Below are 27,273 nucleotides of genomic sequence, written 5' to 3' on the forward strand. Positions count from 1 at the left end.
TTTCTCCATTACAGAGAGGGGCATGAGGTTTACACTTGACCCTAAGTCACACAAGGCCTTCTTGAAGGTCATGGTGCCTATGGTACAAGGTATAGAAAACTTCCCAGGATCCTGCCTCTTTTGAGGTAAATTCTGCCTAGACAAGTCATCCAGTTCTTTGGTGAGCAAAGGGGGTTCATCCTCCCAAGTCTCATTTCCAAACAACTTGTCATTTAGCTTCATGATTGCTCCAAGGTATTTAGCAACTTGCTCTTCAATGATATACTCATCCTCTTCAGAGGAAGAATACTCATCAGAGCTCATGAATGGCAGAAGTAAGTCCAATGGAATCTCTATGGTCTCATCTTGAGCCTCAGATTCCCATGGTTCCTCATTGGGGAACTCAGAGGAGATTGGTGCACGCCCATTGAGGTCTTCCTCAGTGGCGTCCACCTCCTCTCTTTCCTCTCCATATTCGGCCATGGTTATGGCTTTGCACTCTCCTTTTGGATTTTCTTCTGTATTACTTGGGAGAGTACTAGGAGGGAGTTCAGTAACTTTCTTACTCAGCTGACCCACTTGTCCTTCCAAATTCCTAATGGAGGACCTTGTTTCATTCATGAAACTTTGAGTGGTCTTTATTAGATCAGAGACCATTGTTGCTAAGTCAGAAGTACTCTGCTTAGAACTCTCTGTCTGTTGCTGAGAAGATGATGGAAAAGGCTTGTTATTGCCAAGCCTGTTTCTTCCACCATTATTATGAAACCTTGTTGAGGTCTCTCTTGATTCTTCCATGAGAAATTTGGGTGATTTCTCCATGAAGAATTATAGGTGTTTCCATAGGGTTCTCCTAGGTAATTCACCTCTTCCATTGAAGGGTTCTCAGGAGCATAAGCTTCTTCCTCAGATGAAGCCTCTTTAGTACTGCCAGGTGCATTTTGCATTCCAGACAGACTTTGAGAAATTAAATTGACTTGTTGAGTCAATATCTTATTCTGAGCCAGTATGGCATTCAGAGTGTCAATCTCAAGAACTCCTTTCTTCTGATTAGTCCCATTATTCACAGGATTCCTTTCAGAAGTGTACATGAATTGGTTATTTGCAACCATTTCAATTAGCTCTTGAGCCTCTGCAGGCGTCTTCTTCAGATGAAGAGATCCTCCAGCAGAGCTATCCAAAGACATCTTGGATAGTTCAGAGAGACCATCATAGAAAATACCTATGATGCTCCATTCAGAAAGCATGTCTGAAGGACATTTTCTGATTAGTTGTTTGTATCTTTCCCAAGCTTCATAGATGGATTCTCCATCCTTCTGTCTGAAGGTTTGGACTTCCACTCTAAGCTTACTCCATCTTTGTGGTGGAAAGAACTTTGCCAAGAAGGCATTGACTAGCTTTTCCCAAGAGTTCAGGCTTTCTTTAGGTTGAGAGTCCAACCATATTCTAGCTCTGTCTCTTACAGCAAAAGGGAATAGCATCAGTCTATAGACCTCAGGGTCTACCCCATTAGTCTTGACTGTGTCACAGATTTGCAAGAATTCAGCTAAGAACTGATGAGGATCTTCCATTGGAAGTCCATGGAACTTGCAATTCTGTTGCATTAGAGAAACTAATTGAGGCTTAAGCTCAAAGTTGTTTGCTCCAATGGCAGGGATAGAGATGCTTCTCCCATAGAAGTCGGGAGTAGGTGCAGTAAAGTCACCCAGCACCTTCCTTGCATTGTTGGCATTGTTGTTGTTTTCGGCTGCCATGTCTTCTTTTTCTTTGAAGAATTCGGTCAGGTCCTCTAAAGAGAGTTGTGCTTTGGCTTCTCTTAGCTTTCTCTTCAAGGTCCTTTCGGGTTCAGGGTCAGCTTCAACAAGAATGCCTTTGTCTTTGTTCCTGCTCATAAGAAAGAGAAGAGAACAAGAAAATGTGGAATCCTCTATGTCACAGTATAGAGATTTCTTTAAGTGTCAGAGGAAAAGAAGAGTAGAAGACAGAAGTAGAAAATTCGAACTTATCAGAAAAAGATGGAGTTCGAATTTTGCCTTAAGGGATAGTGTTAGTCCATAAACAGAAGGATGTGAGAAGAAGGGAAGTAATTTTCGAAAATTAAGTAAAAGATTTTGAAAAATTTTGAAAAACACTAATTGATTTTCGAAAATAAGAGTGGGAAAGAAATCAAGTGATTTTTGAAAAAGATTTTGAAATTAGAAGTTAAAAAGATTTGATTGAAAACTATTTTGAAAAAGATGTGATTAAGAAGATATGATTGGTTTTTAAAAAAAATGTGATTGAGAAAATATGATTTGAAAACAATTTTAAAAGATATGATTTGAAAACAATTTGAAAAGATATGATTTTAAAAATTAATGACTTGCCTAACAAGAAAAGATATGATTCAGACATAAAACCTTCCTCAACAGAAAAGGCAAAAAATGTTCAATCAAATCATTAATTGTTAGTAAGTATCTTTGAAAAAGGAAAGAAATTGATTTTGAAAACATTTGATTGAAAAGATATGATTTGAAAAAGATTTGATGTTGAAAAACTTTGAAAACTTGAAAAAAATTGATTTTGAAAACAAAATCTTCCCCCTAGCACCATCCTGGCGTTAAACGCCCAGAATGGTATACATTCTGGCGTTTAACGCCCAAAATGCTACCTCTTTGGGCGTTAAACGCCCAACCAGGTGCCCTGGCTGGCGTTTAAACGCCAGTCTGCCTTCTTCACTGGGCATTTTTGAATGCTCAGCTTTTTCTGTATAATTCCTCTGCAGTATGTTCTGAATCTTCAATTCTTTGTATCATTGACTTGAAAAGACACAAATTAAAAATATTTTGGATTTTTAATAATTAAAATGCAACAAGAATCAAATAACAATGCATGCAAGACACCAAACTTAGCAGTTTGTATACTATTGACACTAACTACATGAGAATGCATATGAGAAACACAAAACACTCAAGTCAATAGAATTCAAAGATCAAAACAAGAAAATCATCAAGAACAACTTGAAGATCAATGAGGACACATGCATGAATGCAATAAGAACAGAAACATGCAATTGATACTAAACTTAAGATGAGACTCTAGACTCAAACAAGACATATTTTTGGATTTTATGATTTTGTAAATTTTTTTTTTCGAAAATTAAGTGAAAAGGAAAATAAAGGTATCAAAATTCTTAATGAGAATTCCAGGAATCATGCAATGTTAGTCTAAAGCTTTAGTCTAAAGGAATTAGACATGGCCGGCCAAGCTTCAGCAGGACACTGCATTCAAGAGCTAAATTGATGAGAATCAATCAGCCTTGGTGATGATAAGAACATCACCTTGAAACACTAGAATTCATTCTTAAGAACTCTGAAGAAAAATACCTAATCTAAGCAACAAGATGAACCGTCAGTTGTCCATACACAAGAACAATCCCCGGCAACGGCGCCAAAAACTTGGTGCAAGAAATTGTGATCAATACTTTTCAAAACATAAACAATCCCTAGTAATGGCTCCAAAGACTTGGTGCTCAATACCATGGCATAAACACAACTTTGCACAACTAACCAGCAAGTGCACTGGGTCGTCCAAGTAATAAACCTTACGCGAGTAAGGGTCGATCCCACGGAGATTGGTGGTATGAAGCAAGCTATGGTCATCTTGTAAATCTCAGTCAGGCAGACTCAAATGTATGATGGTGATGAACGAAAATAACACAAAGGTAAAGATAGAGATACTTATGTATATCATTGGTGTAAGAGCTTCAGACAAGCGTATGGAGATGCCTTCCCTTCCGTCTCTCTGCTTTCCTATTGCCTTCATCCAATCCTTCTTACTCCTTTCCATGGCAAGCTCGTGTAGGGTTTCACCATTGTCAGTGGCTACCTCCCATCCTCTCAGTGAAAGCGATTGCATATGTCCTGTCACGGCATAGCGGAATTCAGCTGTCGGTTCTCGGTCAGGCCGGAATAATATCCATTGATACTTTTGCGTCTGTCACTAACGCCCTAGCCTGCTAGGAGTTTGAAGCACGTCACAGTCATTCGATCATTGAATCCTACTCAGAATACCACAGACAAGGTTTAGACCTTCCGGATTCTCTTGAATGCCGCCATCAGGTCCTGCCTATACCACGAAGATTCCGATTAAAGAATCCAAGAGATATTCACTAAGCCTCAGATGCTTGTAGAACAAGAATGGTTGTCAGTCACCTTGTTCATGGGTGAGGATGGTGATGGGCGTCAATCATCACCTTCATCATGTTGAAGAACAAGTGATATCTTGGATAAAGAACAAGCGGAATTGAATAGAAGAACAATAGTAATTGCATTAATACTCGAGGTACAGCAGAGCTCCACACCTTAATCTATGGTGTGTAGAAACTCCACCGTTGAAAATACATAAGCATAAGGTCTAGGCATGGCCGTGAGGCCAGCCTCCCAAATGATCTAAGAACTAGATGTCCGAAGATGATCTAGAGATCTAAAAGTGATCAAAAGATGAAAATACAATAGTAAAAGGTCCTACTTATAGAAAACTAGTAGCCTAAGGTGTACAGAAAGGAGTAAATGACATAAAAATCCACTTCCGGGCCCACTTGGTGTGTGCTTGGGCTGAGCAATGAAGGAATTTCGTGTAGAGACCTTTTCTGGAGTTAAACGCCAGCTCTCATGCCAGTTTGGGCGTTTAACTCCAAATTTTATGCCAGTTCCGGCGTTTAACGCTGGAATTTCTGTAGGTGACTTTGAGCGCCGGTTTGGGCCATCAAATCTTGGGCAAAGTATGGACTATTATATATTGCTGGAAAGCCCAGGATGTCTACTTTCCAACGCCGTTGAGAGCGCGCCAATTGGGCTTCTGTAGCTCCAGAAAATCCACTTCGAGTGCAGGGAGGTCAGAATCCAACAGCATCTGCAGTCCTTTTGAGTCTCTGGATCAGATTTTTGCTCAGATCCCTCAATTTCAGCCAGAAAATACCTGAAATCACAGAAAAACACACAAACTCATAGTAAAGTCCAGAAAAGTGAATTTTAATTAAAAACTAATAAAAATATACTAAAAACTAACTAAAAGATACTAAAAACATACTAAAAACAATGCCAAAAAGCATACAAATTATCCGCTCATCACAACACCTAATACCTTAGACCAACTAGTTTGGGAGTATTGATTGAAAGCTTATCTTAAAAAGCCGCTTTGATACATGACACCTAGAGTCGAGGCCAAATTCCACAAAGAAAGAAAAATGCTAGAAAATAAGTGCTGCTTCAAGGTGACAATCTATAAAGAGATATCCATAATATCATTTGAATGAAAGTCCTAAGATCTAAGACTTCCAAAATGTAAGAACTAATGAGCACTGGAATCCTTGCATCAGCATACAAATTAGAGTTCACCCTACTGCCACTTATTCACTTCACCCACTAAGGCATCATAAGCAATTCTTCAATACATTCCAATTAAAAGAATTCTTTGTGCATAGTTCTTTTCTTGCTTGGGGACAAGCAAGATTTAAGTTTGGTGTTGTGATGTCAGGGCATCTTGGCTAGTTTTACTAGCTATTTTTTGTATGCTTTAGGTTGGTTTCATGCATTTTCTTAGGAAATAAGCAAGTATTTGGTTGAAAATGCAATCATACCATGATTCAAGCAAACATTGTGAATTTTGAATGATTTCATGAGAATTATGCATGAATTGAATGATAAATTAGATGATACATGATCCCATGATTAAGAGCAAGACTTTGATGCACTTTGTTTGATTGATTTCAGGTAACAAGAAGCAGAGAAGAGCCATGTTAGTGGCTACGTTAGTGCCACTAACGTGGCCATTAACGTGAAAGAAAAGAGAAGCCCCAACATTAGTGAGAAAGTTAGCGGCATTAATTTTGAAGAAGGAGAGCATGGAACGTTAGTGGTAAAAGTGAACGCCACTAACGTTTGCGAAGCAAAGAAGGTCTACTTAGCTTCCACGTTAGTTACATTAACGTGGGACCTAACATGGAAGGAAAGGGAAACGCCAACATTAGTGAAAAAAGTGAGTGCCACTAACGTTTGCGAAGCAAAAAGACCCACGTTAATGGCCACGTTAACTACATTAACGTGGTAGTTAACGTGGAAGGAAAGGGAGATGCCAACGTTAGTGAAAATGGTGATCTCCACTAACGTTTGCGAAGCAAAAAGACCTACATTAACGGCCACGTTAACTACATTAACGTGGTAGTTAACGTGGGCAAAAGTCTCACCTGGCAGCCTGACCATGCCTTCTTCAAACAAGAATAACTTGAGCCACAAAGCTCCAAATGAGGTGATTCTAATGGCATTGGAAAGGAGGATTCCAGATCTTTCCAAGAATATATGGCACTACATGGTGGACACTAAATTTGAGGGAGAAAATCTATCTCGAAAGTGCAAAGATGAACATAGTATCAACCTGTAGTAAGGCCAGCTGACCTCTTCACTTTCCAAGAAGTGTAACTCGAGCTGTAGAGCTCAAAATGATGCGCTTCCAAAAGCGTTGGAAAGTAAACATCCAGGGATTTCCAAAAATATATAATAGTATGGGATGGACATTAAGTTTGAGCTCCAGAACCTGGCAATATTAAACCCCTAATCGCTAGCGTTATTGTGACTCACGTTTTCCAGTAACGCTAGCGACTATGCCAGCGACCTTGTCCACTTCAAATGAGCATAACTTGAGTTATAGAGGTCTAATTGAGGTGATTCTAGTTGCGTTAGAAAGCTGACATTCAGAGCTTTCCAAAGATATATAATAGTTTATAGTGGGCATGAAATTGGAGCACAAATAAGAGGCATCTTTTAAGCCCCAAAAACACCAATTGGTAACAAGTGCAATGTTAGCCACAATAACTTTGGCACTAACACCACACTTGTAGCGTTAGTGTCGCTAACGGCAGCACTAACGCTGCACCACCTGGACCTCAACTTGATTCACTTCTCTCTCAAGTCCACTTCAAAGCTCAAGGAAGCAAGCCCACAAGTGTCAACCAATCAAGGCCACAAGAAGCATCTAGAATAGGAATTTTCATTTAATTGTAATTTGCTTTTAATTTCATTTTGTAATTTAGGAGAGCCTTGGTGGACGAAATTGTGATCCATGTTCTAACTATTTTGAGTGAAATCATTATTATGGCACTGGTTGAATTCACAACTCCGTTCAACTAACCAGCAAGTGTACTGGGTCGTCCAAGTAATAAACCTTACGTGAGTAAGGGTCGATCCCACAGAGATTGTTGGTATGAAGCAAGCTATGGTCACCTTGTAAATCTCAGTTAGGCAGATTAAATTGGTTTATGGTTTCGAAAATTAATAATAAGAAAAGAGATGAAATAATAAAAGGGATAGAACACTTATGCAGATTCATTGGTAGGAATTTCAGATAAGCATATGGAGATACTGTAAGGCTCAAGGACGCCTGCCCTCCTACTGCTTCAACTCAATCCTTCTTACTCCTTTCCATGGCAAGCTGTATGTAGGGCATCACCGTTGTCAGTGGCTACATCCCATCCTCTCAGTGAAAATGGTCCTCTGCGGCTGTCACTCGCATGGCTAATCATCTGTCGGTTCTCAATCAGGTTGGAATAGAATCCATTGATTCTTTTGCGCTTGTCATCACGCCCAGCCTTCAGGAGTTTGAAGCTCGTCACAGTCATTCAATCCCAGAATCCTACTCGGAATACCATAGACAAGGTTTAGACTTTCCGGATCCTCATGAATGCCGCCATCTATCTAGCTTATACCACGAAGATTCTGTTGGGGAATCTAAGAGATACACATTCAAGCTCTGTTGCATGTAGAACGGAAGTGGTTGTCAATCACGTGCGTTCATAAGTGAGAATGATAATGAGGGTTATCTAATCATCACATTCATCATGTTCTTGGGTGCGAATGAATATCTTGGAATAAGAATAAGAGAGAATTGAATGAAAGAAAATAGAACTGCATTAATACTTGAGGTACAGCAGAGCTCCACACCCTTAATCTATGGTGTGCAGAAACTCCACCGTTGAAAATACATAAGTAAAAGGTTCAGGCATGGCCGAATGGCCAGCCCCCTAAAACGTGATCAATAGCCTCTTAGGATGAAGAATAAAACAAAACTGAGACCAAAGATGTCTAATACAATAGTAAGAGGTCCTATATATACTAGACTAGCTACTAGGGTTTACATGAGTAAGTAATTGATGTATAAATCCACTTCCGGGGCCCACTTGGTGTATGCTTGGGCTGAGCTTGATCAATCCACGAGCTGAGGCTTCTCTTGGAGTTGAACTCCGAGTTATGACGTGTTTTGGGCGTTCAACTCCGGATCATGACGTTTTTCTGGCGTTTAACTCCAGACAGCAGCATGTACTTGGCGTTCAACGCCAAGTTACGTCGTCAATTTCCGAATGAAGTATGGACTATTATATATTGCTGGAAAGCCCTGGATGTCTACTTTCCAACGCCATTGAGAACGCGCCAATTGGAGTTCTGTAGCTCCAGAAAATCTATTTCGAGTGCAGGGAGGTCAGAATCCAACAGCATCAGCAGTCCTTTTGTCAGCCTTTTTCAGAGTTTTGCTCAAATCCCTCAATTTCAGTCAGAAATTACCTGAAATCACAGAAAAACACACAAACTCATAGTAAAGTCCAGAAATGTGAATTTAACATAAAAACTAATGAAAACATCCCTAAAAGTAGCTTGAACTTACTAAAAACTACTTAAAAACAATGCCAAAAAGCGTATAAATTATCCGCTCATCAAGCCTATATAAAGTCTTAGTTTGTACATTCAAGGGGGCTGGAATTTAGGAGATTGGGGGATTGAAGAGGGGTCTTCGGACTCCCTCCCCTCACACACTTTTCCTTCTCTTTCTTTTCTTTGTACTTTTCATTTATGAATTTGGAAGTTTCAATGTTAGTTTTAATCTTCATCTTTACTTTTCTGCACTTTCTTTCTTTTCTATCTTGGGTAGAGCAATAATCAACTAACTCTTTTCATTGGGTTAGAGAGCTCTATTGTGATTCAATGGATCAATTGTAGTTCTTATTCTTCTTCTTCTTTCTTTTCTCTTGATTTTACTAGAGATCTTTCGATCTTCATCCAATTGGGTAATTGTCTCGGAAGAGAAATTGCTCATACTTGGATTTCCTCTGAACCTTGGAAGAGGAATAAGGAAATCACGCTAGAAATACTCTCTCACATTGGATTAGGTTGGGGGTCGGATGGATATTGTGACATGTAATCCTATCAATACTTTGATCTATGAATGTGTGTGGTATAATCAGTGACCAAACTTCATCTCTTTCCATGGGCAATTAAATCAAGAAATTGAGAAATTGTTCAAGCTTAGAGAGATTGGATTGCCAAGGAATTGGGATCCAATCACTTAAGATTACCAAGGAGATAAATGAATGCATTGATTGAGGAAGAGATGAGAATGAACTTGATTCGGAGGATTGCAATATCTCTTGATCCCAATGTTCATTTTATTTTTAGTTCTTACATTTACTTTTCTTGCCATTTTACTTTTCTGCACTTTATTGCTTTCTTAATTTTTATGCCATTTACACTTCCTGCTACTCATCACTCCAATATGATTCGTCTAACTAGGACAATCAATTAAACATTGTTTGCTTAATCCGTTAATTTCTGTGGGATTCGACCTCACTCTTTTGTGAGTTATTACTTGACGATAATTCGGTATACTTGCCGAAGGAGATTTGTTGAGAGACAAATTCCCATGCATCAAAATACATGTGGTATAATCAGTGACCACACTTCATCTCTTCTCATGAGCAATTAAATCAAGGAATTGGGCAATTGTTCAAGCTTAGAGAGATTGGATTGCCAAGGAATTGGAACCCAATAACTTAAGATTGCCAAGGAGATCAATAGATGCTTTGATTGAGGAAGAGATGAAAATGAATTTGATCCGGAGAATACAACATCTCCTGAGCCCAATGAATTCCCCATTTCTGAGCTTACCCATTCTCTTTACTTTCTACAATTTGTTTACATGCTCATTTTCCCAATTCCCCATCTAAGATTCTGCACTTTATTTTCTGCTATTTACTTTCTCGCCATTTAATTTTCTATAACTCTCAAACTACATTCTGTTTAGCTCAACTAGCATACTTTTCCAACTAAAATTGCTTGATCAATCAATCCTTGTGGGATTCGACCTCACTCTATTGTGAGTTTTTACTTTACGATAATTTGGTATACTTGCCGAAAGAAAATTTGTTGAGAGACAAGTTTTCATGCATCATGCAATATTTCAAATTATCCTGGTGGAATGACAAAACCACTGTTCAGAGCCACTTTTAAATTTCTAATATCCACCTTGACTCGGATTTAAAAGAGGTGGTCAGTTTTAAGAATAGGTTTATTTGTTTAAACCTTAACTAGTTTGTATCCCGTAAATTTAATATCGGTCAAAAGTTTTAAATGTTCAATATTATATTAAATTGTGTAGGCTCCTGAGTGGTGAACCACTAAACTCAGTTAGGATTAGTCAAGTTTCATCTCAGGGAGCTTGGTCTGCGGCTGATGAACTGAAGCAAGGGTCCATAGGAGTGAAGACCATCGAGGAGGTCCTAAATGCGAGACATAAACTAATGGAAGCATTCACTAACTAATTTTTTATAGAAATATGTGTCATTGTTAATAGTATATATTATACGACTATATACTATACGATTATATTTTGGTTTACATGAAATACGTGTAATAAATAAAGCATCAACCATTTATTAAAAGCAGTTAGATCAAGCTTTGAGCAATTTATGCTTTTTTACGACTACGAGGTCAAATATAAATATGCAACGATTATTCTTAGAATACTACACTTCTAAATGTGATTATGTCTAAGTAAGTTATAACTACTATTTCACTTTCTTATACATAGTTACTAGTTTACTACTACTCATGTAAAGTTTGCGCATTCAAAAATTCTAAAAACTACACACTTGGACTCTAAGAACTATACATCTAAAATATATGTTGACTAATTATTAGCTAGTTTTAATTTTTTTCCAATTTTATCCTATTTCAAAAATACCTAAATATTACAATAACTGTTATCAGCTATAATTGAATTAACATATACCATAATTTTATTATGTGAAATGTGACCTATTTTTTTGATAAATTTATTAAAAAAGAATCATATTTGTATAAATTATTTAAATTCCTCGTCATTGTTGCATTCTATTTTATCTAGTAAATGGCTCACAATTCTCCAACTAAGCACATAAATATAGAAGGTTCTTCACATTAATGAATGGCTAAAACCAAAAGTTATAAAGTTCTTATTCAAGAATCTAAAATCCAGCAATAAGAGCTATGTTACCTTAATTTGTTTGTTAAGACTATTCAAAAAATATATTTTTATTTATAAACCACACATAATAGATCAAGATGCATATTAATTCATGTACCAAAAATTAGCAAAATACACTTTCAGTGTAAAATATATAATTAACAAAAGATAAGCTGATGTAAGACATCAAAATTAAAATGAAGTAATATGAATTAATAGGACTGTGGTTAGTACACTAAAGAATAAATGATATGATTTATTAGTATTAAAGAAAAGAATGGAAAAATGACAAACTGTGAGACGAACAACTTTTTACACTGCTATACAGGTTGTATTGTGACTTTTTCTTTCTTCCTTCTTCTAAAAGAAGTGGTGTTACAATGGTATCATATGTTTTTTGATCAGGTACTACTCCTTTTAAAATCACGTAGTCATGCAATGCAATCACCCCATTAGGACTACATTTTTTGATGAAGTGAGTAACAAGTGTAGTGTATGTAACAAAATCTGGACAAATACCCTAGACAATCTTCATCTTCATCAATTCTTTTTCTTCTTCCTTGAACCACACTTGCAGAGAAGGTTTATCAATTCATTACATGTGACTCTATTTGCAAAAATTTCAAGCTCTTCATTTCCAGAGTCAAATTAAACACTATTAATCTATCCACCAGTGTAATATCCACTAATCAAGGTATTAAAGGTCGTTGTATCAAATAATCTTCTCTTTTGTAATTCATCAACTATGTATTTCTACAGTATCTATAGAGGCCATTTTTACATAAACTATTAATGACAGAATTGTATATTGTCAAGTTGGGCTTCTCATCCAATAAAAAATTTGGAGCACATCGTTTGTATTACCTAGTTTACAGTATCGAGCAATTATAGTTTCGTATGTATAAACATCAGAAACTAGGCCACGGGTAATCATGCTGCTCAATAATTGCTTAGCTACTGCCATGTTTTGTCTTTTGCTTATATAGCTAAGAAGTATGTTGCGAGAAAAAAAAATCTTGTATTACGTTATATTCTAAAATCTGGCTATGAAACTTAAAAGCTTGAGTCAGATTTTCATTTCTACAAAGGTCTTTGGTAAGGATTACATAGGAGTACTGGTCAGGGCATATATGCTTATCAATCGTGTCAGATAGTAACAAAGAAACTTACCTCAATAATTCCTTCACGATAAAGCCAATATAAAATCGAATTGTAAACAACATTATTAGGGACCAATTGTAATGACCCAACTTTCAGTATTTCTAGATAAATACCAATCATTAGGCGTTAGCCATCGGTCAACCTAGGGGATCTAGACTTTGTATAGTATTATATAATATTGAGCCTGTTCTTCTCACAATATGCGTTTGTGTCAATTAGTAATACGAATAGATAAGCAGTAATCATAAGTACAGGATGATAAGTATATGGAATAACAACACTTATCCACAACAAAAGATAGTTCGAGATAGATTCATTCAGTATATCATATATACATATGTATGAAATGATATAGACAACTGAGAACTTATAGATTCCAAGGTCCTGGTCTATTTAGGAACCCCATAGACTGAAACTTGGTACTACCAGTAAATAGTTAAAACGTATCCCTCAAAAATACTAATAAATAGAGGAAAATATGTTCTAGTCTCTATGGTGGCGTATAATTACGAAAATCTTTTGTTGCATACTCCATGTACTTTGTAAACAGGGTGGTTGGAGAGGTTTGATTCTGTGTTCATCTAGTGTCACGTTGTCTCCATATGTAGAGAGAGAGAGTAGGAATTGGGTGAGAACTTAAGGTTCCCAATAGGGTACTATCCTAGGAAAGAGAACAGCTGGGTGTTGATCTTAGGGTACTGCTCTAGCGATTCAGATCATCGTATATTTTGTTGTATTAACTCTAAAAGTAAGGATAGCATTCTGTATCTATCCTAGTCTCGATCCCTTATTAACTAAGTCATACTCTATCACAGTAATCATGTAGCAAATTAATAAACCAGCACAACAAGTCACAGAATAAGAGAACAGAAAATACAAGCACAGAAAAAATGCATAGAGTACAACACGCAGATAATACACAACCAAGTATGATGCATGCATGTTCCTAATGCAGGCCATGAACTCATGCATCGGTTCACTACTCACAACCCGACATTACCCAACCCTAAGTATGGATATGGTTACTCTACTGGATACCATCATGCACAGGTACCTCATGAGTTTAAATAAACTATGTACAATCGCGACACTAACAAAAATGGCCCAAGAAAAATGTGCTCCCAACGAGTAATGGTCCATATGGTGGGCGTCCTTACAACGTATGATTCTGGTTCCGTCGGAAATAACATTCCTCCTCCCTAGATAGTCTCTTTGCATGGTTCTGGTTTTGTCAGAGCAGACACTCCTCTTCCCCAGATAAAATCTTTAGGATTTTTAGTTTTTCTCTGAGGTACATTATATTAAATGTTCTTTAACGGACTTTTCTACCCTTAGTTTGTAATAACTTTAGGTCTGGTTTTCTACTCTTAGTCTTTTAAGCCTGTAATCACAATTACTATTTTGACCTTATTATTTTATGAAATTCTATTTTTTCCCTTTTTACAATAAACGTTTTTTAATCTTTTTCTTTTGGTTTTTAGTGATACTTTTATCCCTAATGTTAATACTTTACCATTTTGTACTCATATTTTTTTTTAAAAGACTTTTTTATCTCTCATTAAGTTAACTAACCATTTTTACCTTTTACTTTATGTCAAAATTACCATTATACCCTTAAGTACTCTAGATTTTACTTTTAGCCTATTTAGTATCAAAATTTTACCAATCTATCTCTAGAACTCTTCCTTGACAAATTACCCCTAACACTTTTAATTAATGTCAAGTTTACCCCTAATGACACAAAATAGTATTTTTACCCCTAGATTTATGCAAAAGACCATTTTACTCCTAAGTGTTTTATTGATTGACTATTTAAATTTTCGTACCAAGTCCTTTGCCAAAACAATTTTGACGACTCAATTTCTTTATTATCCTAAAAATATTAAATGATCTTAGAATTGCGCAAACTTTATATCCGCACGACTGTCTTAGACTAAGGTTTTTAACAAGCCAAGGATAATAATTTTCTGACCACTATAGATCCAAAAGTGAAGGAAAAATCATGACTTTTTTGGCAGTAAGACAACCGCATACATCTTGTAAAAAAAAATCGTTAAAAATCTAATTTAACACATCTAGCCCCAAAATTGGTGAGATCCATCTAGACACATCCTTCTTCCATACCAAACTAGTGTCAGATCCATTGTTGCACTAAGGTGGGAGTTATGCCCTTTGAAAGTTGAGTAATAATCTAACAAATTATGTTTTTCAATTCAGAAAATATTGTTGTTTTCAATTTGCATAACTCTTACCACAAGGCCTCAATTAACTTAAATTTTGGACTAGAGACTCTCAATCCACCCAGCAACAATTGTGCATTGGTTGCACCCCAAGAGCTGTTCAGTTTTAGGAGTTATGAGCATTGAAAGTCATTGTCACAAGTGTTGAAATCTGATTTTTCTTATTTTAGGTAGTGATCTTTAAAAATTTATATCTCCAAATACTTAGCTCCTAAAAATATAAAATTTCAGGGTGATAATCTAGATTGAATAAAATTTTAAACAAAATTAGTTTTACTTCAAAATTTGACCCGTGGATGTTGTAGTTAAAAGGCACAAGTTGCTGTACTATTTTACACTTTTTGTAGCTAATTTAACCCGTGGACTTTTGGGCTTGAAACTTAAATCGAAATTGCTTTCACGTGATGGTCTGTCTCATACAATAATTATAGGCATCAAAACTTCATATTCCACATAAATAACAAGTCAAAAATAGAGGTGCTTCACAAAATTTTTAGAATTACAAATTAAGAATAAATTCACCACAAAATGGTTCATATTAACATCAAATCAAGCCAAAATATATTTTAACTAATCCTAGCTATTACCTCTTGTTTAATTCAGCCCTTAAACCACTCAAACACCCGAAATCAACCAAGCAAAAAGAGGAAGACAATTGATGAATTCTTGGAGATCTTGACCGAATTTGTGTGCTGAAAAAATGATGAATTTTAACCACTTTGAACTTAAATTTCCTTCACTCCTTAAGAGTGCTTCATATGTCCTTTAAGAGTGGTTATCTAGACATGGAAGAGAACAAGACTTCACCTTAAATTCAGCTTGAAAAATTGAAAAGAATAGGTGAATAACAAGGACTTACCTTGCTGGAATTTTGTGTGAAAATACAAGAATTAGCATGAATGAACAAAGAATTGTGCTTGAATTCTTGAAGAACAAGTGAAGAATAATAGAAGAACTACTTGAATGCTTGATGAAAAAGTAAAGAAAAGGTGTATAAATTTTCTCTTTCTTTCTCTCAAAACTCAGTTATTTTCTCTCTCAAAGTAGGCAAACTTTTTTCAATTTTGTTTAATGTGACCTCTTAAATAAAAGGCTAAGGTAAAGCTTGAAATAAATGTGATAAAAGGTGCTAAGAATTTCGTAGTCAAGGACTGAAGATTAATAAAAAAGGGGCGTGAAAACGAAAAAGCTTGGTCAGTTTCATAATGGCGTGTTTATTTGCTTTCCACCATTTCATCACAGAGCCTCAACGCCTCCTCTAAACTTCCCCACCTAGTATACCCATATATCAAAGTAGCATATGTTTAAATACTCGGTTCTTTAGTTGCCTTAACCATTTTATGATGCATTTTATCTACAAGTAATAATTTTTCATTGTTGCAGAATCCGTTGATTATGCAGTTGTATGTAACAGAATTGGACCAAACAAAATTTTCTAACATCATGGTCATCCTTTTTAAAAGTTTCAAGGAAAGACCCAAGTTACTAATCTTGCACGTCGTGTCTATGATTACATTAAACGAGACTATATTAAAAAAAATTTCACCCTTCATCATCCTATATAACACTCAGATAGCTTCCACTAGTTGGCATTCTTTACACAGAGCATAGATAACCAAATTAAAAGTATTCACATGTAACCAAAAGAACCTATTCCTCTATACTAATTCGAAAACCTATCGATTTCATTCAATTAGAACAAGTGATTTAGGAAATTATTCGAAACATGAATAATATTAAAACAACCCCAGCTTCTTAAATTATAGATGACATCATAAGCACCTTCAGTAGTCCTAGTCTGAGTACAATCCCTCACCAATAAATAAAAAAATGCAATACTAGAGCAACATCTTCGATAACTCTCTATCAATATTTCCAACAATACTGATGGAGGAGTGCCATTTTCAGTAATCAAATTTCTCAAAAGAAATAATGTTTTATCAAATTTTCTTTACTTCTCCAACACATGAACCAAAGTACAACAAGAAATCCAATAAGTGAGGGAACAACCCTCCAACCCTGTTATAAAAATCCAAAGCCAACTGTGGTGAGTTTTGAAACTTGCAAACGATATGACTCACCAAAGAGATGGTGAGTTTGGGGGAGAGTCACTTCAAGATACTCCATCTCTTATGCTTCAAATTAACACAAATAGCTCTAAAAACAATATCTATAGAACCTGAATTTAAGAAACGCTAACCAGCATGAAAAGCTCGAGCCAAAAAGTTTTGAATTTTAGATGAAAAGAAGGTAAAAAATTTACCACTTCATCGAATAGCCAGCCAAGTTCTATGTACACTGTATTTAAAAAAAAAAATACACCCTTTACCCCTTTACAGCGATAATGCATAATGGATGAAACTAGGACCCATTTGGTAAGTGTCCATGTCTATCAAAGACATGGACACGGTTACACACGTCCAATGTTTGTTTTGTGAGACATAAAAAAAGAGAGACACGGTTACATACAAAATACGTGTATTTTGTGTTTCTCTGAAATAATGAGACACAAATTTTTAACCTAAGACAAATCTTAAATTTTATTTTTGGATGAATGTACCCTTAATATTTTTTCAAAATTTCAAATTTATCCTCATCATTTAGCCTCTTCTTCTCTCACCTTCTTCTTCTTTTTTTCCATTTTCATCTTCCAATGTAGCCACTCCTCATCCTCCTCCTCTCGCGATTACGGGTCACTGCGATCTTCCATTGCAGCCATTCCTCCTCTCCTCCTCCTCCTCCTCCTCCTCCTCTTCTTCTCTCGCAGTTACAGGTCACCGCGTCACCCATCCTCGCCATCGCAGATTGTCACTCCTCCTCCACAAAATCTCGTTGTGCCTTCTTCTCTCGTAGATACGAGTCACCGCGTTTTCCATCCTTGCCGTTGTGGATTGTCACTGCCATAGTCTCACTGCATCACCATTACGGGTGTCATTGAATCACCGCTATCATTTTCCATATCTATTTAAGCTCTTTCTATTTTCTTTTTTTTTTGGGGGCTAGATATGCACTTTTTCGTCATCTCTCATCTTCATTTCTATTTTTTTATTAGTTTTTATTTTTAAAACATAATTGTGGAAATATTTCATACTGTTTCAAGTTTTAATTTGAATTGTTGAACTAGTGATTAAATTTTATTGATGATATTGATTTGGATTGAGGCTAAAAGATTAGCATTGATGGTGGAAACAAGGAATAATGATGGTGATGGTGGTGGTTATTATTGGGATAAAATTGACATTTGAATGAGATAACAGTGTAGTGTGTATTATTACCAAGCATGATAAAAATATTTGTGGATACATGTGTCTATGTCTACTTGTATATTTGTATATGTCTTTGTGTCGAGAGAACACCAACCAAACACAGCTGAAAAATTATCTTGAGAAGCTCCTTCTGCCGCACAAAAAAAAAGAGTGAGCTTTACTTCTCTTAAGAACTACCAAAGAAAGAGAGAAGAAGCAATTCTGTTGTAGTGAACCATAACTTGAGAAACAATTTCTGAATGTTGTTGACAATTGATTAGAGTCTAGAGTCTGCCTTTTTTATTTCAGATTTGTTAAATGCTGAAAGGATGGACGAAACATATCTGTTTGGTAAGTGTCACTTACACTAATTCAAAAGTTGTTGTGTGAACTTCATTCGAAATCTGTTTTTTAAGGCTAATAGTCATAACTTATTGTTGGTTCTTGCTCTGTAGACATGATTACTGAAATAGTTGAAAGGAGGACCCAAAGGATTTGGTTACCAGTAAAGGTAAAAAAAAAATCAAACGTTTGGCTGTTGTGTTAGAAGATTTAGAGTATGTGCTATTTCAAAAAAACTGGCTAATCTATATAAACATATTTTTAGACTATACAATACTATAATGCATTTTTATGTTTTCGACAGAAACGATAAGATTGGGTGTACTTTGTTTAGGGAGATGGTGTATCAAATCCTTCCATACCTTGAAGAAGGAAGTGTGGAACCCCTTATCGTTGTGCTGCAATATTTCAAAACATCCTACTGGAATGGCAAAACTACTGTTCAGAGCCACTTTTACCTTTTTAAGATCCACATTGACCCGTATTTAATAGAGGTAGTCAGTTTTAAGCACAAATTTATTTGTTTAAACTTTATCCAGTACATTTAATATCGTCAAAAGTTTTAGAAGTTTAATATTACATTGAATTGTGTAGGCTCCTAAGTGGTGCACTACTAAACTCAGTTAAAATTAGTCATGTTTCATCTTAGAGAATTTAGTCTACGGCTGATGAACTGAAGTAAGGGTAAGTGAAAGTAAAGACCATCGAGGAGGTCCTAAATGCCACAGAGATAAACTAATGGAAGCATTCACTAATTAAATTTCTTTTTTTTATAGAAATATGTTTCAATGTTATTAGTATATATTATACGACTATATATTATACGACTATATTTTGCTTTACATGAAATCTATGTAATAAATAAAGCATGAACCATTTATTAAAAGTAGTTAGATCACGCTTTGAGCAATTTATACTTTCTTCTACTACGATAAGGTCAAATATAAATATAAAGCGATTATTCTTAAAATTACTACACCTCTAAATGTGATCATGTTTAAGTTAGTTGTAAGTGTTATTTCATTTTAATATACATGATTACTAGTTTATTACTACTCATGCAAAATTTGTATTTTTAAAAATTTCAAAAACTACACGCTCAAATTCTAATAACTATACATCTAAGATATTATATTATCTAATAGTTGATTATTTATCGACCAATTTTTATTTCTTTTTAATTTTATCCTATTTCAAAAATGTTTAAATGTTTAAATGTTATAATAACTACTCTCACCTATAATTATATTAACATATACTATAATTTATAATCTAAATTATGATCTTTCTATTTTTTTGATAAATTTATTAAAAAATAATAATATTTGTATAAATTATTTAAATTTATCGTCACTGTTGTATTCTATTTTATTCAGTAAATATTTTAACATTAAAAAATATAGATATATTTTTAGTATTTGCTTCGATGCGATAATAAATTTATATGTATTGATACAATAAAAATATGGACAAATAATATAACACATAAATTATATTTTTTATGTCAGTATTTATTTATTTTTTAAATATATTATGTAATTATTTTTATTAAAACATCTTTATAATTTAATAAAAATAAAAATATTTTATTATTTAATTTTATAAAAAAATTTAAATATTTTTTATATTAGACACAAATTATCTTTTTTAATAATCAAAATTTAAAATTTAATTAACTTTAATTTTAGATATTTAAATTTTAAATAATTTAAAAAATAAAACAAAAATACATCTGAAAATTTTAAAAAAAAAAATCAAAAGAGTTGTTCATCTTCCCGGACTTGTCTTCTTTCTCTCCTGCAAAGAAGAAGAAGAGCAGTTCCGGCTCCGCCTCCACCGGCAAGAATCTCGGCCTCTTATGCTTCAACGAAGACGACGCCCAAGACCTGCTCCGCCAGGTTTCCAAGGTGGACCCTCCCATGCGTGACGGTCCCAAACCTGCTAACCCTAACCCTTTCCCCGAGCTCCAATCAGCACTGTTTCTTTTGGATCCGACGAAGGCGACGACGCCGGGCTCTTCTGCTTTCTCTCTTTTTCCAGAGCTGCTCACCATTCCTCCTAGTTGTACGTGGTTCGAATCTGTTGCAGCTGCCAGAGACGAAGCCCTTCGTGTACCACTGCTCGCTGCTTGCCTGAAGCTTTCCTCTGCTCTGCTCTGCTCCGCTGCACCTTCTCAAGCGCAACAAGTCCATCGCCACACCAAAAAGATTCCGCTCGCTCCTCGACCCCGCTATCTCCATGGACTCTGTGATTGCAAATTTGACTTGTTGGTGGCAGGGACGCAAATTGGAGCTGTGATTTTGGTAAATGTTAGCATGCTTTAGCCTTGCTCATACCATTACTAATTGGAATTTCTTCAAACGGGACATGATTTTAATCATATGATTGTCTGGATTTTAATTACTTTTTTTCTCTTTGGTTCAATCTCTTTTATTTCTTTGTTTTGCCAAAAATATGCAGTATGATGATCATACTTTAACTTCCTATAGTTACGATTATTGCATTTCACTACTAGAATTCCTTTCAACTGAATTTTATTGGTGTTGAAAATTCGAGTTTGTGAATGTTCAATTTTGTATTTTTCAAATATCTCAAGCATCATGTATTTGTTTCTTCGTAACAAATGTTGGCAAATGAGTTGCTTGTCATTACTTAAACTCTTAAGATCTGGAAACTAAGAACTCTGTTGGTTCATACTTGTAACTTTGAATGCTTAATTAATTTATAGGGAGTGTATTGCATCTTTTAAGATATTCCAAGGATTTCATAGGTCTTTTCGTGCAGCTGGTTCTGATGTTGTGAGCGTGAAATGTAAGGCTGATCGTGTTGATAGTGGCTACGTACTTAATGGAAACAAGATGTGGTCTACTAATGGTCCAGTCGCTCAAACATTGGTATGTTTCTTCAATCGTTTCTGCATTTTCCCATCCTTTTTGTATTGACTTTGCGCTTGTTTAATTTGCCTTTATAAATGTAGAAGGGCAATGTTTCCTCAAATTGTCAATGAAAATGCTAATTATAGCACATTTGATTAATAGTCTGCATAGATGCTGAGAATGTATAGCACATTTGATATATTGAACTGAATCAGGTTGTCTATGCAAAGACAGACATAACAGCTGGGTCAAAAGGAATCACTGCATTCATCATCAAGAAGGGAATGCCAGGGTACTTATAGTGAACCTAGTCAAATTTAAAGAGTACTAAAGTCTCTGCATTTCAAGCTTACAGTTCAGTTATTTCTTGAAAATAAATAAAAATATTAAAGCAGTAATTTTATCAAATATAAAAGGCTGGTTACTGGCTCCTTGTCTCATCTTATAGTTCAAATTTGATTACCAAGTCCTTAGCTTGCAAAATTCCTTCTCTGAAAATTGAGGAGGAAAAAGTAAAGTCATGTAACTGAAAAATAAATGGCTAAAACATTGAGGCGGTCCATAAATGACAAGTCACTTGTATATGGGGGAAATTAGGAGTGAAAGATGAAAATTATGAATTTTGCTTCTGTTTGATTTCAGATTCAGCACGGCCCAGAAATTGGATAAACTTGGGATGCGAGGAAGTGATACGTATGTATGCATGCTCTGTGACAACTTTTCTATACTTAATCCATTTTTAGTCGATGTCCCTTCCTTTTACTGATAATAAATGACTTGTGTTGGCAGATGTGAACTCGCGTTTGAGAATTGCTTTGTTTCTGAAGAAAATGTTCTTTGGGAAGTAGGAAAAGGTCTTGCACAACTTTAGAATAAAATCATCTTTATGTTATTTTGTATATTCAACCCTGCAAAAGTTTGTTGTATGACCATCATTGGTCTTCTATAATATCCTAATAAAAAACTGCTTGTGTTATTCGTTGTATGCGTGCCAACCATAGTTTATAATATCAGTTCTTGTTTTAGGAGTCTATGTCATGATGTCTGGTTTGGTTCTGGAGAGACTTGGTTTGGCAGCTGGTCCCCTGGGTATCATGCAGGCATGTCTTGATGTGGTCCTTCCTTATGTTGGACAAAGAGAGCAGTTCGGTCATCCTATTGGGGAATTTCAGTTTATACAGGTCCATATAGTTGAGAAATGGTTTTTCTACAATCATCCTGGCATTTTATTGCATGTGATTTTTAGACATTACATTGTAGATCGATCTTGTTACAGGGGAAAGTTGCCGACATGTATACTTTATCGTCCTCAAGGTATGAGATTCTAATGTCTGGATGCTGTTTCTCTTTCTAATTTAGCTTGCTTGGCAGCAGGATAACATTTTTCATTTCAGGGCTTATGTGTATTCGGTGGCTCGGGACTGCAACAATGAAAAAGTAGACGCAAAGGTGCATCCACATATCTTCATCCTGTGGTTAACATAGTACATTAAATATTTCTTGAAAACATAAGCACCATCAGGTTTTTTAAATAAAATGACAAATATTTACTATTGAAACTCCTTCCATAGGGTATTCTCTTTCATTTTTTTCTTTTTATTTTGTTTCAGGTCCATTTTGACATAGTATTATACCAACATATGAGTGTCGTGGCACGTGTGAAATGCAATACCATTATGCTGTCACGATAGACTAAGAATAAATTATCATTGCTAAAATGTTGGCATCTGTTTCTGCAATGCGTTCTGAACTCAAGCATCAAATTGACTTAAGATGTTGACTAATTACAACTCTACTTGCGGATTTTCTGTCCGATCCTCGATGCAAGAAACTTCTATAGTTTCTTGATTTTTCATTGGTATTGTTTCCTATTCATTGCAAAACATGATGTAATGGCTACTGCTTTCAAGATTGTGCTGGAATTATACTTACAGCAGCTGAGAGAGCAACCCAAGTTGCTTTGCAGGTAAATAGTTTGCACAGGTTATTTGTTGCAGCTACTATTCTGAGTTTTTTGGGTAATACTTTTCAGCCAAAATTTATAGAAATCATGATGACTATTAAATATAGTGGTATAGTAAGAGCTCAAGTGATTTTAGAAAATTATTAACTCCGCATAGGTTCTTACTCCTACATTTTGGGTAAATTACATTTGACCTCTCTTGAAGTCAGATGATACTATTCGTCATTAGTATCGATATGACAAATTAAGAAACTTTGGGATAATAGCCTAAAATCAGTGAAGGTCGGCGTAATTTACACTTAACTATTTTTTCTTTGTTTTCTTCTCGTGTTACTGTGCTTATAATTAGCCATCAAAATTTGCAGGCAAAACAATGTTTGGGAGGAAATGGATATGTGAATGAGTATCCAACTTGTCGTCTTCTGAGAGATGCCAAACTATATGAGAATGGTGCAGGAACTAGTGAGATCAGAAGAATGATTATTGGACGTGAACTCTTCAAGGAGCAGTAGTGAAATGTTCATTATGTAACAGTAAATGTTCATTCATCAAAGGGGAATAAAATTAGTCATGAGAATCCATTATTAATAAAGGAAAGCTATTTTTACCAAAAATGTTTCATTTGTTATTTGTAGTTAATTTGCACATTCATAACAATACCAAGTAAATATATTGCACAAGATGGAACCATGGCATGAAATTTAGAAATGATCACCATGATTTCAAAGAGTATGTAACTCAAGCAGTTACAGGTTACACAATGCTAATAGTTCAGAATTTTTCTGGGGTTAAGAAGAGCTCATAAGATAAATTATCATAACACAAATAGCATTAAAGTGCATGCAGTAAATAAGATAGAAACAAGGCTAACATAACATAACATGATTGATCTCAATTACAGCCCTGAAACTTTAGACTTTGAGAACTGTTGGAGAATAATAATTTGGTTGGCCCACTGAGGAGGACTTTGAAGGCTCCAGAATCATCCAAACTGCTATTATTTTCATCGTTGATTATCCCAATTGTCATCTTCTCCACTTCTTCTTGGGAATATATATGGATCTTGCACACCACATTGCAAAACTCACTGCAGCCAAAGATAGCATTGCAACTTTTTAGCTTTCATTATAACATGAAAATCAATTATGAAGTAGAAAACTAACTGCCATGGATCATCCTCGCACAACCTTAAAACTAAATACGATATATATATAAATCGTTTGAAACTGAAATTAACAATTTGATCATTTGAGATTCCGTATCAAACACCAATCCTCATGTCTTTGATGTCAAATCAGTTATCAACTTTTAAAACCATAAATATTAATTGTATCTGCCTCTGCCATATCTACAGTTAGATCCACCATATCATCACTTTCATCGGAACTACACTCATACTCAAACTTAAATCATCAGAGTGATCACCATTCTTATACGACTCTCTGTCATTATCATCCATGACTGAGCTTACAAATTTAACAACATTGATACTGTAAGCTACTAAATAAATGCTAGAAGAATGGAATAATCAAAATGAACTCAGTTTTTTATCACTAAAATTATTAGTCAATCAAATTCTATGAAAGCTAAGAGTTATTAGTGCTTAAGAATGTTATTATTATGGCAACCAACAGTTACAGGAAAAAATGCTGACTTATTAGCTTTCTACGTTCTTTCTTTTGAAAACAAGAATACAACGCGTTCAGATAAAAATAATCTGACTTATTAGCTAGGAGCATCATCTTTATCTATATAGCTATACAAGCATAACAACGTGAAGATATATATGCCTAGTAAAGAAATAGTTAACAATCTACTCTCATGGTTTCTAGTATATCAGAATATACATGAATATGCAATCTTAATGTACATAATACTAACCTATTCATAAGAAAGAGAGAGTATCACTACCACACTTAAACAAAATAATCAGCAATAATAAAGTGTAAAACTTACACCAGAGATGAACATTAAAAAGGGGGAAAATTAGCACACAATTAAGCAATAAGTTGGCTTTAACCAATTCAAATTGTCAGCCAAATCACAAGCGTCAATTAATTACTAAGTGCTTTAATTTGAGAATTTCATAGAAATTGACCTCAACTCAGTCACCCAATTCTACATACATATGCTTTTCAAGAAGCTATCCACGCACTACTACACATTTTAGCCAAAATGGAAACTTGTAATTTCTTAGCTGCTTCTTAGTTATTAAAAAGTTCCATTTAATTTGCTTCTCCAGTTTTTTAATACAAAGGACATTGAAAATTTTAGTGTTTTCATATATGCAAATTTAGTCCTTAACAAAATGCTTATTCTAAACAAATTCGTAGGGGCAGAGAATATGTGCAAAACTCTTTAACACATCTATTTATACTTTGCTTTATTCAGTCATCCAAATTTTTTGGTACTACAGTCTGCATATATAGTACCAACTTTTTATATATCTATTTTATTATGATAAATTCCTTAATTACAAATATATATATCGTTACAACTTGCAAGACATAGAGCTGCTGCTTATCAGGTTTGGCAAGAAAGCTAACTGGAACTTTCTTGAATAAAAAAGATAGAAAGCAATAAACTAAAGAAAAAAAGGAATCAAGTTTTGTGATTTGTTATTGATCATAAAACAAGAAATCAGAATTATAGCTTTCTCTCTACAATGAGTTATGCTATACATCACTCTTCCTTAACCAGCTGTTGCAAATAGGCTAATTCAGTAATTCTAACTACCTAACTGTCACTCTTTTCCTTTTTTGTTTTTCTGTTAACAATGAAACAATAAAGTAATAAAAAATTGCAGAATCAAGCAAGAAAGTTATAGAGACTATAGAATTTGGAAAATCAAGATTAATCAAAGCTATCTTATGAGAGACAGCTACAAACCAAAAGGTAAACTCCCTATAGATTAACTAAGCATTCAAAATTACAAGTAATGACAACAAGCTATGCTAACAAGCTTATATGCATCATCATTCTAAGTACATTTCTAAAAATGTTGAACAAATCCAATTTAAAAGGTCTCTAACTTTATATATGACATCAACATTTTTTTTTTCCGCTTCATAAATCATAAACAAAAAAGATAAATCAACTGACCATTATTATATATCTAAATATTTAGAACTAGTTTCTAAGTCCTTTAAACTTCCAACGCTGATGAGTATTACCACCACTCTCATTGTAGACGCATACAACTACTACTCATCTCTAATTATTGTTTGTTTTTTCTATGTGCACTTCTCTATTCCCCAACTTTTGCCTAAAATCCATACAGTGAACTGTTGTTGTAACTTTCAAAATCAAACATATTACAATACTATAAACAAAAACTCAAATGAGATATCCAGATTTAAGCAACTGAGAGGAGAACCTGGAAAACAGGAACAACAGGAAAGCTATTGGCAGCAGAGCCAGATTTCTCCCTCACCTGTGTAATGCACAAAGCATAAATGATTACTTCATAACTTGAACCACGAGTAACAGACCAAACAGGGCTATTAAAAAGTTATATCAACGTAAGAAAATTGAACATCAATACATAATACTGAGAGCAAAATAGAACTCACTTGCAGGGCATTCTTTACTTCAGATTGCTCAGGTATCAATCTAAATGCCATGCCATTCACCTTCAGCTGAAAAACCTATCAGAAACAGAAATTTTAAGATAAATACCAGAATGGATGAAATTGAAATTCAAGGACAGGAACGAGAATGCAATGAAGAAATTAGGGAACTTTGTTGAGCACAACGGGAACAACTTTGGAGCCGCCACGCATGCGAGGGTCGACCGTAGAAACTTGGCGGAGCTGGGCTTGGGCTTGAAGCAGAAGAGGCTCCGACAACCAGCAAGAACTCCTCCGACGGGTAGCTGAGCGCATACACGGGGACATCCTCGATTTTTTCTTATCCTCTATTAATTTAGAAAATTTGACAGGCGTGCATGTTTGGGCCATTATTTTGTTAAAAAATGATTTTTTTTTAATAAAAAAGATCTTTTTTTATTTTTTAATGTGTTTGGCAAATTTTTAGTACTAAAAATAAAAGTACTAGTAAAATAAAAAAATCTTTTTTGAGAAGCTGTAATTTATATCTTTTTCTAAAAGATCTTTTTTCCTTATAAAAAAAATATTTTTCATATAATAAATAAACAAAAAAGT

General features: G+C 34.9%; 2 protein-coding genes and 1 non-coding gene across 7 annotated transcripts; 2 read left to right on the plus strand and 1 right to left on the minus strand.

The window, feature by feature from the left end:
* Window positions 1–1,217: 1,217 nt before the first annotated feature.
* LOC130978358 (small nucleolar RNA R71) lies at window positions 1,218–1,325 on the plus strand. The gene has a single exon (XR_009086006.1). It is a non-coding gene; the product is annotated as a small nucleolar RNA R71 (small nucleolar RNA).
* Window positions 1,326–20,342: 19,017 nt separating this feature from the next.
* On the plus strand, window positions 20,343–23,751 carry LOC130976582 (isovaleryl-CoA dehydrogenase, mitochondrial-like). Of its 3 annotated transcripts, XM_057901484.1 has the most exons (11): window positions 20,343–20,574; window positions 21,056–21,165; window positions 21,363–21,439; window positions 21,790–21,840; window positions 21,937–22,001; window positions 22,174–22,328; window positions 22,424–22,461; window positions 22,542–22,596; window position 22,719; window positions 23,058–23,113; window positions 23,476–23,751. In XM_057901484.1, exons 2-11 carry the CDS (start codon window positions 21,130–21,132, stop codon window positions 23,620–23,622), a joined length of 681 nt encoding a protein of 226 aa, XP_057757467.1. In that variant the 5' UTR covers window positions 20,343–20,574; window positions 21,056–21,129; the 3' UTR covers window positions 23,623–23,751. The 3 variants fall into 3 exon arrangements, 1 of the variants encoding a protein (XP_057757467.1); XR_009084713.1 differs by lacking the exon at window position 22,719 and having other exon boundaries at window positions 22,758–23,113; window positions 23,476–23,709; XR_009084712.1 differs by lacking the exon at window position 22,719 and having other exon boundaries at window positions 22,174–22,461; window positions 22,758–23,113; window positions 23,476–23,709.
* Window positions 23,752–23,964: 213 nt separating this feature from the next.
* On the minus strand, window positions 23,965–27,042 carry LOC130976584 (protein TIC 22-like, chloroplastic). Of its 3 annotated transcripts, none has more exons than XM_057901485.1 (4): window positions 26,851–27,042; window positions 26,683–26,757; window positions 26,487–26,543; window positions 23,965–24,197 (listed from the first exon to the last, which is right to left on the minus strand). In XM_057901485.1, the coding sequence occupies exons 1-4, from the start codon at window positions 27,004–27,006 to the stop codon at window positions 24,195–24,197; spliced, it is 291 nt and encodes a 96-aa protein (XP_057757468.1). In that variant the 5' UTR covers window positions 27,007–27,042; the 3' UTR covers window positions 23,965–24,194. The 3 variants fall into 3 exon arrangements, with proteins under 3 accessions (XP_057757468.1, XP_057757470.1, XP_057757469.1); XM_057901487.1 differs by having other exon boundaries at window positions 26,875–27,035; XM_057901486.1 differs by having other exon boundaries at window positions 26,866–27,035.
* Window positions 27,043–27,273: the final 231 nt, after the last annotated feature.

Source organism: Arachis stenosperma, chromosome 4 (genome assembly GCF_014773155.1).
Source record: "Arachis stenosperma cultivar V10309 chromosome 4, arast.V10309.gnm1.PFL2, whole genome shotgun sequence".
NCBI lineage: Eukaryota > Viridiplantae > Streptophyta > Magnoliopsida > Fabales > Fabaceae > Arachis > Arachis stenosperma.

What these genes read in the sequence shown, in the direction of transcription:
- LOC130976582 (XM_057901484.1), top strand. Translation starts at nt 21,130, where the DNA reads ATGTGGTCTACTAATGGTCCAGTCGCTCAAACATTG. An exon ending in ATCAAGAAGGGAATGCCAGG is followed by an intron (nt 21,440 to 21,789) that starts GTACTTATAGTG and finishes GTTTGATTTCAG; the next exon opens with ATTCAGCACGGCCCAGAAAT. An exon ending in GGGATGCGAGGAAGTGATAC is followed by an intron (nt 21,841 to 21,936) that starts GTATGTATGCAT and finishes TTGTGTTGGCAG; the next exon opens with ATGTGAACTCGCGTTTGAGA.
- LOC130976584 (XM_057901485.1), bottom strand. Translation starts at nt 27,006, where the DNA reads ATGTCCCCGTGTATGCGCTCAGCTACCCGTCGGAGGAGTTCTTGCTGG. An exon ending in TTCCCGTTGTGCTCAACAAA is followed by an intron (nt 26,758 to 26,850) that starts GTTCCCTAATTT and finishes TGTTTCTGATAG; the next exon opens with GTTTTTCAGCTGAAGGTGAA. An exon ending in AAGTAAAGAATGCCCTGCAA is followed by an intron (nt 26,544 to 26,682) that starts GTGAGTTCTATT and finishes TGCATTACACAG; the next exon opens with GTGAGGGAGAAATCTGGCTC.